This window comes from Ranitomeya imitator, chromosome 3 (assembly GCF_032444005.1).
Source record: "Ranitomeya imitator isolate aRanImi1 chromosome 3, aRanImi1.pri, whole genome shotgun sequence".
NCBI lineage: Eukaryota > Metazoa > Chordata > Amphibia > Anura > Dendrobatidae > Ranitomeya > Ranitomeya imitator.
Window position 1 is genome coordinate 524,523,118 of NC_091284.1, and position 11,145 is coordinate 524,534,262.

At 44.5% G+C, this 11,145-nt stretch overlaps 1 protein-coding gene across 1 annotated transcript in view; it reads left to right on the top strand.

Annotated features, from left to right (window-relative positions):
* Nucleotides 1-10,514, top strand: part of LOC138672193 (SH2 domain-containing protein 1B-like) — a 56,707-nt gene extending 46,193 nt beyond the window's left edge. Inside the window, exon 4 of the mRNA XM_069760199.1 lies at nucleotides 9,523-10,514. Within this exon, the coding sequence (XP_069616300.1) occupies nucleotides 9,523-9,563 (41 nt within the window). The 3' untranslated portion in view covers nucleotides 9,564-10,514. The remainder of the gene's footprint in view (nucleotides 1-9,522) is intronic.
* The last annotated feature ends 631 nt before the right edge of the window (nucleotides 10,515-11,145 follow it).

Here is an 11,145-nt window from a genome sequence, read left to right on the forward strand (position 1 = left end):
TATTGGGGGTAGTAGTCCAATGGCTTTGACTGGATGATGTGGGATATTAGGGGCAGTAGTCCAGTGGCTCTGATGGGATGATGTGGGATATTAGTGATAGTAGTCCGGTGGCTCTGATGGAATGATGTGGGATATTAGTGGTAGTAGTCCGGTGGCTCTGGCTGATGAGATGATGTAGGATATTAGGGGTAGTAGTCCGGTGGCTCTAGCTGATGGGATGATGTGGGATATTAGTGGTAGTAGTCCGGTGGCTCTGGCTGATGAGATGATGTAGGATATTAGGGGTAGTAGTCCGGTGGCTCTGTTTGATGGGATGTGGGATATTATGGGTAGTATTCTGGTGGCTCTGGCTGACGGGATGATGTGAGATATTAGGGGTAGTAGTCCAGTGGTTCTGGCTGACAGGATGATGTGGGCTAATAGGGGTAGTAGTCCGGTGGCTCTGGTTGACGGGATGATGTCGGATATTAGGGGTAGTAGTCCAGTGGCTCTGGCTGACAGGATGATCTGGGATATTAGTGGTAGTAGTCCAGTGGCTCTGGCTGAAAGGATGATGTGGGATATTAGGGATAGTAGTCCTGTGGCTCTGACGGGATGATGTGGGATATTAGTGGTAGCAGTCTGGTGGCCATGGCTGACGGGATGATGTGGGATATTGGGGCTAGTAGTCCAATGGCTTTGACTGGATGATGTGGGATATTAGGGGCAGTAGTCCGGTAGCTCTGATGGGATGATGTGGGATATTAGTGGTAGTAGTCCGGTGGCTCTGGCTGATGAGATGATGTAGGATATTAGGGGTAGTAGTCCGGTGGCTCTGGCTGACGGGATGATCTGGGATATTAGTGATGGTAGTCCAGTGGCACTGGCTGATAGGATGATGTGGGATATTAGGGGTAGTAGTCCGGTGGCTCTGGCTGACGGGATGATGTGAGATATTAGGGGTAGCAGTCCAGTGGCTCTGGCTAACGGGATGATCTGGGATATTAGTGGTAGTAGTCCGGTGGCTCTGGCTGACAGGATGATGTGGGATATTAGGGGTAGTAGTCCAGTGGCTCTGGCTGACAGGATGATGTGGGATATTAGGGATAGTAGTCCTGTGGCTCTGACGGGATGATGTGGGATATTAGTGGTAGCAGTCTGGTGGCCATGGCTGACGGGATGATGTGGGATATTGGGGCTAGTAGTCCAATGGCTTTGACTGGATGATGTGGGATATTAGGGGCAGTAGTCCGGTAGCTCTGATGGGATGATGTGGGATATTAGTGGTAGTAGTCCGGTGGCTCTGGCTGATGAGATGATGTAGGATATTAGGGGTAGTAGTCCGGTGGCTCTGGCTGATGTGATGATGTGGGATATTAGGGGTAGTAGTCCAGTGGCTCTGGCTGACAGGATGATGTGGGATATTAGGGGTAGTAGTCCGGTGGCTCTGGTTGACGGGATGATGTGGGATATTAGTCGTAGTAGTCCAGTGGCTCTGGCTGACGGGATGATCTGGGATATTAGTAGTAGTAGTCCAGTGGCTCCAGCTGACAGGATGATGTGGGATATTAGTCCGTTGGCTCTGACGGGATGATGTAAGATATTAGTTGTAGTAGTCCGGTGGCTCTGGCTGATGTGATGATGTGGGATATTAGGGGTAGTAGTCCAATGGCTTTGACTGGATGATGTGGGATATTAGGGTCAGTAGTCCGGTGGCTCTGATTGGATGATGTGGGATATTAGTGGTAGTAATCCGGTGGCTCTGGCTGATGAGATGATGTAGGATATTGGGGTAGTAGTCCAGTGGTTCTGGCTGACGGGATGATCTGGGATATTAGTGGTAGTAGTCCAGTGGCTCTAGCTGATAGGATGATGTGGGATATTAGGGGTAGTAGTCTGGTGGCTCTGGTTGATGGGATGTGGGATATTAGGGGTAGTATTCCGGTGGCTCTGGCTGACTGGATGATGTGAGATATTAGGGGTAGTAGTCCAGTGGCTCCGACTGACAGGATGATAATAATAAATAATAATCTTTATTTTTATATAGCGCTAACATATTCCGCAGCGCTTTACACACATTATCATCACTGTCCCCGTTGGGGCTCACAATCTAAATTCCCTATCAGTAAGTCTTTGGAATGTGGGAGGAAACCAGACTACCCAGAGGAAACCCACGCAAACACCGAGAGAACATACAAACTCTTTGCAGATGTTGTCCTTGGTGGGGTTTGAACCCAATACTCCAGCGCTGCAAGGCTGCTGTGCTAACCACTGCGCCACCATGCTGCCCATAATGTGGGATATTAGGGATAGTAGTTCGGTGGCTCTGACGGGATGATGTGGGATATTAGGGGCAGTAGTCCGGGGGCTCTGATGGGATGATGTGGGATATTAGTTATAGTAGTCAGGTGGCTCTGGCTGATGAGATGATGTTGGATATTAGGGGTAGTAGTCCGGTGGCTCTGGCTGATGGGATGATGTGGGATATTAGGGGTAGTAGTCCAGTGGTTCTGGCTGACAAGATGATGTGAGATATTAGGGGAAGTAGTCCGGTGGCTCTGGCTGACGGGATGATCTGGGATATTAGTGGTAGTAGTCCGGTGGCTCTGGCTGATGGGATGATCTGGGATATTAGTGGTAGCAGTCCGGTGGCTCTGATGGGATGATGTGGGATATTAGGGGTAGTAGTTCGGTGGGTCTGATGGGATGATGTGGGATATTAGGGGTAATCGTTTGGTGGCATTGGCTGACAGGATGATGTGGGATATTAGAGGAAGTAGTCCAGTAGCTCTGACGGGATGAAGTGGTATATTAGTGGTAGTAGTCCGGTGGCTATGGATGACGGGATGATGTGGGATATTAGGGGTAGTAGTCCAGTGGCATATAAAATATAAAACATTAAAAGCCTGTTTAATGTTTGCAAATGCACACAGGAACAAAGATCTTATTATTTGGGACATGTCCCGTGGGCTGATGAAACTAAAATATAACTTTTTGGACTTAATGACCATCATTTTATTTGGGGGAAAAAGGAAAAAGATGGGAAGGCTAAGAACACCATCCCAATTGTGAAACACGGGAGTGGCATCATCATGTGGTGGGGTTGTTTTGCTGCAGGAGTCCACTATACAAAATAGATGGCTTCATGAGAAAAGAAGATTGTGTGGCAATACTGAAGCATCATCTCGAGACATCAGCCAGGAAGTTAAAGCTTGGGCGGAAATGAGTCTTCCAAATGGACAATGACCTAAAGCATACTGTAAAAATGATAACAAAGTGGCCATCACAAAGCCCTGATCTCAATCCTATTGAAAATGTATGGGCAAAGCTGAAAAGGCAGGTGAGAGCAAGGCAACCTACAAACCTGGATCAGTTACACCAGTTTAGTCAGGAGGAATAGGCCCAAATTACGACCAATTATTGAGAAGTTTGTGAGAAGTTTGTGGAAGGATAAACGTTTGACACAAGTTATTCAGTTTAAAGGCAATGGTACCAAATACTAATGAAATGTATGTAAACTTTTGCCTTTGCAGTAAGCAATAAAAATACCTTAAAACATTCTGTCTCTCTCATTATTCTGGCATTTGACAAATAATACCGTAATTATGGTATTACTAATTGATCTAAAATGGCAACGATTTTTTCTGATTTCTGGTTTCATGTTAGATATCGAGAAAAAAATTCACATGTGTCTTTTTATATAGTTTATGTAAACTTCTGGTTTAAACTGTATATATACATCTCTGGCAAAAATAAAGAGACTGCCGCATCAAAACCCTGTGATGGGCCATCCAATCTCCAGACCGGAACCCATTGAAAACCTCTGGAATGTAATCAAGAGGATGATGGATAGTCACAAGCCATCAAACAAAGAACTGATTACATTTTTGCATCAGAAGCAGTGTGAAAGACTGGTGGAAGACATGCCAAGGCGCACGAAAGCTGTGATTAAAAATCATGGTTATTCCACAAAATACATACAGGTCCTTCTCAAAAAATTAGCATATAGTGTTAAATTTCATTATTTACCATAATGTAATGATTACAATTAAACTTTCATATATTATAGATTCATTATCCACCAACTGAAATTTGTCAGGTCTTTTATTGTTTTAATACTGATGATTTTGGCATACAACTCCTAATAACCCAAAAAACCTGTCTCAATAAATTAGCATATTTCACCCATCCAATCAAATAAAAGTGTTTTTTAATAACAAACAAAAAAACCATCAAATAATAATGTTCAGTTATGCACTCAATACTTGGTCGGGAATCCTTTGGCAGAAATGACTGTTCAATGCGGCGTGGCATGGAGGCAATCAGCCTGTGACACTGCTGAGATGTTATGGAGGCCCAGGATGCTTCAATAGCGGCCTTAAGCTCATCCAGAGTGTTGGGTCTTGCGTCTCTCAACTTTCTCTTCACAATATCCCACAGATTCTCTATGGGGTTCAGGTCAGGAGAGTTGGCAGGCCAATTGAGCACAGTAATACCATGGTCAGTAAACCATTTACCAGTGGTTTTGGCACTGTGAGCAGGTGCCAGGTCGTGCTGAAAAATGAAATCTTCATCTCCATAAAGCATTTCAGCCGATGGAAGCATGAAGTGCTCCAAAATCTCCTGATAGCTAGCTGCATTGACCCTGCCCTTGATGAAACACAGTGGACCAACACCAGCAGCTGACATGGCACCCCACACCATCACTGACTGTGGGTACTTGACACTGGACTTCAGGCATTTTGGCATTTCCTTCTCCCCAGTCTTCCTCCAGACTCTGGCACCTTGATTTCCGAATGACATGCAAAATTTGCTTTCATCAGAAAAAAGTACTTGGGACCACTTAGCAACAGTCCAGTGCTGCTTCTCTGTAGCCCAGGTCAGGCGCCTCTGCCGCTGTTTATGGTTCAAAAGTGGCTTTACCTGGGGAATGCGGCACCTGTAGCCCATTTCCTGCACACGCCTGTGCACGGTGGCTCTGGATGTTTCCACACCAGACTCAGTCCACTGCTTCCTCAGGTTCCCCAAGGTCTGGAATCGGTCCTTCTCCACAATCTTCCTCAGGGTCCGGTCTCCTCTTCTCGTTGTACAGCGTTTTCTGCCACATTGTTTCCTTCCAACAGACTTACCATTGAGGTGCCTTGATACAGCACTCTGGGAACAGCCTATTTGTTGAGAAATTTCTTTCTGGGTCTTACCCTCTTGCTTGAGGGTGTCAATGATGGCCTTCTTGACATCTGTCAGGTCGCTAGTCTTACCCATGATGGGGGTTTTGAGTAATGAACCAGGCAGGGAGTTTATAAAAGCCTCAGGTATCTTTTGCATGTGTTTAGAGTTAATTAGTTGATTCAGAAGATTAGGGTAATAGGTCGTTTAGAGAACCTTTTCTTGATATGCTAATTTATTGAGACAGGTTTTTTGGGTTATCAGGAGTTGTATGCCAAAATCATCAGTATTTAAACAATAAAAGACCTGACAAATTTCAGTTGGTGGATAATGAATCTATAATATATGAAAGTTTAATTGTAATCATTACATTATGGTAAATAATGAAATTTAACACTATATGCAAATTTTTTGAGAAGGACCTGTATATATAAATATATACATATATATATATCTACTATATAATTGTCTAAGGGTCACTTCCGTCTTTCTTTCTGTCTGTCCTTCTGTCTGTCTGTCTGTCACGGAAATCCCAAGTTGCTGATTGGTCGCGGCAAAACATCCACAACCAATCAGCGACGGGCACAGTTCAGCGGCAAAATGGCCGCTCCTTCCTCCCCGCAGTCAGTGCCCGCTCCATAATCCCCTAAAGTCAGCGCTCACACAGGGTTAATGGCAGCGTTAGCGGACCGCGTTATGCCGTGGTGTAACATACTCCGTTAACGCTGCTATTAACCCTGTGTGACCAACTTTTTACTATTGATGCTGCCTATGCAGCATCAATAGTAAAAAGATCTAATGTTAAAAATAATTAAAAAAATAAAAAATAGTTACCGTATATACTCACCGTCCGTCGGCCCCCCAGATCCAGAACAGGCCTTTCCGGCTCCTCGCGACGCCCCGGTGACCGCTCCATGCATTGCGATCTCGCGAGATGATGACGTACGGTCTCGCGAGACCGCTACGTCATCATCTCGCGAGACCGCAATGCACTCTTGGGACCAGAGTGCGCGAGGAGCGTCGGTAAATGCTTCGCCTGGATCCGGGGGCCAACTGAAGGTGAGTATATAACTATTCTTTATTTTAATTCTTTTTTTTTTTAACAGGGATATGATGCCCACATTGTTATATACTATGAGGGCTGTGCAATATACTACGAGGGCTGTGCAATATACTACATGGGCTGTGCAATATACTACGTGGCTGTGCTATATACTACGTGGGCTGTGCTATATACTATGTGGCTTTGTTATACACTACATGGGCTGTTATATACTACGTGGGCTGTGCTATATACTACGTGGGCTGTGTTATACACTACGTGGGCTGTTATATACTGCGTGTGTGGGCTGTTATATACTACGTGAGCTGTGTTATATGCTACGTGGGCTGTTATAAACTACGTGGCTGTTATATGCTATGTGGGCTGTTATACACTCCGTGGGCTGTGCTATATACTCTGTGGGCTGTGTTATATACTACGTGGCTGTGCTATATACTCCGTGAGCTGTGCTATATACTACGTAGCTGTGCTATGTACTACGTGGCTGTGCAATATACTAGGTGGCTGCGCTATGTACTACGTGGCGGTGCTATTTACGACGTGGGCTGTTATATACTACGTGGCTGTGCTATATACTACGTGGCCTGCCACGAACAATCAACGACAGGCGCAGTCCAGCCGCAAATTGGCGCGGGATTTGAACCACGCTTTGTTAATTGGTCGCGGTTGGCCGAATCCTATGTATTCAATGTATTATTCTAAAATCTTCATAAATAAACTACATACATATTCTAGAATACTCGATGCGTTAGAATCGGGCTACCATCTAGTATATATGATTAATTAGATCAGAGCCACATCTACGTCCAATACTGGACAGAAAAAACTCCTATTGATAATATAAACAATTAGAAAAAACGGAGTCAGAACACTGCCAAATAGATCAATAAAATTCCAAATATTTATTAAATAGTAACATAGGATATACAATCACATACACATCTAATAAAAATCTACAGTACATGTAGGGTTACTCATGTGAAGGGTACAGGTAACAAAATCATGTACCACCCCAAAATGTAATGCGACTTAAGGTCCAAGGTTCAGAGCGCAAGATGAGTATACCAAAAATGAGAGCACACTTGTGAAATCCCTCTATGAACCTCTATGTGCTAGCTGTGTCAAAGGATGTCTAGGACTGGACCTTACCCATGTCAGGGACTGGCATGGGTAAGGTCCAGTCCTAGACATCCTTTGACACAGCTAGCACATAGAGGTTCATAGAGGGATTTCACAAGTGTGCTCTCATTTTTGGTATTCTCATCTTGCGCTCTGAACCTTGGACCTTAAGTCGTATTACATTTTGGGGTGGTACATGATTTTGTTACCTGTACCCTTCACATGAGTAACCCTACATGTACTGTAGATTTTTATTAGATGTGTATGTGATTGTATATCCTATGTTACTATTTAATAAATATTTGGAATTTTATTGATCTATTTGGCAGTGTTCTGACTCCGTTTTTTCTAATTGTTTACATCTAGTATATATATATATACACACACACACACATAGCACTGGCAACAATTATGAGACCACTGCAAAAATGTCATTTTTTACAGTTTAAAAATTACAAAAAGGAAAATGGGCAGATGCAAAATTTCTGTCACCCTTTCATTATCATCATTGGGGAAGGTCAGGTGAGGCAAATTTCCCAGATTTATAAAAACAGTTTCCTTTAACCTTGTGCCAAAAAACTGCAGTCATAGGTTCTTCTAAGTTGCCGCCTAGCACTCTCAAAATGAAAATGGTGAAGGCTCACAAAGCAGGAAAAGGCTATAAGAAGATAGCAAAGCTTTTTCACGTTGCCCTTTCCTCAGTTTGAAATATAATTAAGAAAATGGCAGTTAACAGAAACAGTTGAGGTCGAGATAATGTCTGGAACCTTATCCGCAGCGTCCAAATATTACAGCATAGTGCAGGAGTGTCAAACTGCATTCCTCGAGGGCCGCAAACAGGTCATGTTTTCAGGATTTCCTTGTATTGCACAGGTGATAATTTAATCACCTGCACAGAATGATTCCAGCACCTTGTGTAATGCAAAGGAAATCTTGAAAACACGCATGGTCTGAGGCCCTCGAGAAATGCAGTTTGACACCCCTGGCATAGTGGATAGGATTTTAACCCCTTTCTGACCTCGGACGGGATAGTACGTCCGAGGTCAGATCCCCTGCTTTGATGTGGGCTCCGGTGGTGAGCCCGCATCAAAGCCCAGCAACCAGGCAACCCCCACATGTACTTATGCTGGCTAACAGTTGTAAATCATTCAGTTGCGGCAATAAAAACTAAATCTCCGAGCACTAAAAATACTCGAAGGACCCCCTGAGCATGCTCAGGAAATCTCGAGTAAGGCCAGTCTCATACGTCCAGATAATTCCGGTACCGGAGAAAACAGTACCGGAGTTATCCGTGTCCGTGTGCTCACGTGGCTGTGCTATATACTACGTGGCTGTGCTATATACTACATAGCTGTGCTATATACTACATGGCTGTGCTATCTACTACGTTGTCTGTGTTATATGCTACGTGGACCCTGCAATATACTACGTGGCTGTGTTATATACTATGTGGGCTGTGTTATACTATGTGAGCTGTGTTGTATGCTACGTGGCTGTGCTATATACTACGTGGGCTTGTTATATGCTACGTGGGCTGTGCAATATACTACGTGGCTGTTATATGCTACGTGGCTGTGCTATATGCTACGTGGGCTGTTATATACTACGTGGGCTGTTATATGCTACGTGGCTGTGCTATATGCTATGTGGGCTGTTATATACTACGTGGGCCGTGTTATATGCTACGTGGCTGTGCTATATGCTATGTGGGCTGTGTTATACTATGTGGGCTGTGTTTTATGCTATGTGGCTGTTCTATATTTCTCTGCTGTATCTGTGCATCATGAATCGTGGTATGTGTTATAAGGGGGGGGGGGGGGGGCCACTGAGACTCTTTTGCCCGGGGCCCTCAAAAACCTGGAGCCGGCCCTGGCTTCACTGATTGGTCACGCCCGGCCGGGCACGACCAATCAGCGACAGGTGCAGTCCGGCCGTAAATTGGCGCGGGATTTGAACAACGCTTCGCTGATTGGTCGCGCCCGGCCGGCCGAATCCTGTGTATTCATTGCATTATTCTTAAATCTTCATAAATAAACTACATACATATTCTAGAATACCCGATGTGTTAGCATCGGGCCACCATCTAATAACACTATCAAGCTGTAGGAACATTTGCACTATGTATATAGAAAATGCAAACCCTCTTATGCTAGATTTATTAGATTTGTTTTAATCCACCCATTCATTTCTTACAGAGATTGATGAGAGAGTGTACGTGGATGTCCTGCCTTCATAACGTTCAACCAGAAGAATGTACACTTTAATGGGATTTCGAAAAATGAAAAAAAAAAAAACTGGATGTCCCAAATCATAAGAAAATTCCATGTGCCAAATTTACTAAGTTCTCTCAGGTCTTTTACTGCCAAGATCCAACATTTTTACCTCTCCTTGTGTCCTCATCACTACTGACAATATGTTGTTAGTGACAAGACACCATAGCCATTATTGCTGGGCCACAGCAGTGACATCTTCAAGGATCATCCATTAAGCAACATATGAAGTAATCACTTTGCTGCTGCACCAATTTCAAATTTAATGTAAGGCTACTTTCACACTAGCGTCGGCCCGTTTCAGTGCGTCGGGCCGACGTACCGACGCATCCTGTGTCAACGCAGCACAACGGGGTAGCGGATGCATTATTACAACGCATCCGCTGCCCCATTGCGAGTTGCGGGGAGGAGGGGGCGGAGTTCCGGCCGCGCATGCGCGGTGGGAAATGGCGGACACAACGCACCAAAAAACGTTACAAGCAACGTTTTTTGGTGCCGACGGTCCACCACAACACGACACAACCGTCGCACGACGGTTGCGACGTGTGGCAATGCATCGCTAATACAAGCCTATGGAGAAAAAACGCATCCTGCAAACAAATTTGCAGGATGCATTTTTTCTGCAAAACGACGCATTGCGACGTGCGTCGTACGACGCTAGTGTGAAAGTAGCCTAATACCTGTGGTGTTAGGCTTTTCCTGGTTTCTGTTCACCTTGGGATAGGGGACTAAGAGGTGAAATTTTGAGACGCCGTGACGTCCACCACCTCTCTTAGATATACCCGTTTAACCTCCATCAGGGAACACCTTCCAGGAGCAGACATATTATATTATTATTAATAATAAAAAAATTGCCATCTTTTTGTTTCACATCCTGATTTATTCTTTGGAGGTCCTACAATTTCTTGTCCATCTCCCTGTCTTTTTATACTAAATAAGTTGTTTTAAACATTATGTTAATAAAAAAATTGTTTTATTTACCACTTCTTGTGTCACTTCATACCTTATTAGGTAAAGTTTGGTAACGAAGTTATACTTGCACTGACCTCCATGTGAGACCTGAGCCAGAAAAAAAGGATGGAGCTTCAGGATTCATTTATATTAGCCAAAGGTGGCTGTTAAGCAACAACCGATCGGCTACAGAGAAGCCGAATGCTGGCTGTATAATAGTCTATCTAGAGCAGGGGTGGTGAATCTTTTTTCTGCCAAGGGCCATTTGGATATTTATACCATCTTTCCGAGGCCGTACAAACTCCACCCACAAAGTGCATCCTGACTCTGACACTGGAGTAAGGACATAATCTTTCATTGCATGCCCTTCAGTGGTGAACACTGCGTGTGTGTGTGATAACAGAGCAAGAAGAAATTAATGAGCTGGTTGTAATCAAAATACACCTCCCTGCCCAAGAATGCGGTCCCTGAGAATCTGCTCGGGGGCTTGATAAAAGGGTATCGAGGGCCGTAAATGGCCCTGGGGCCTGAGGTTCCCCACCCCTGATCTAGAGGGACTGATCATACTTACATGCTCACAGAAAGATCATTAACACA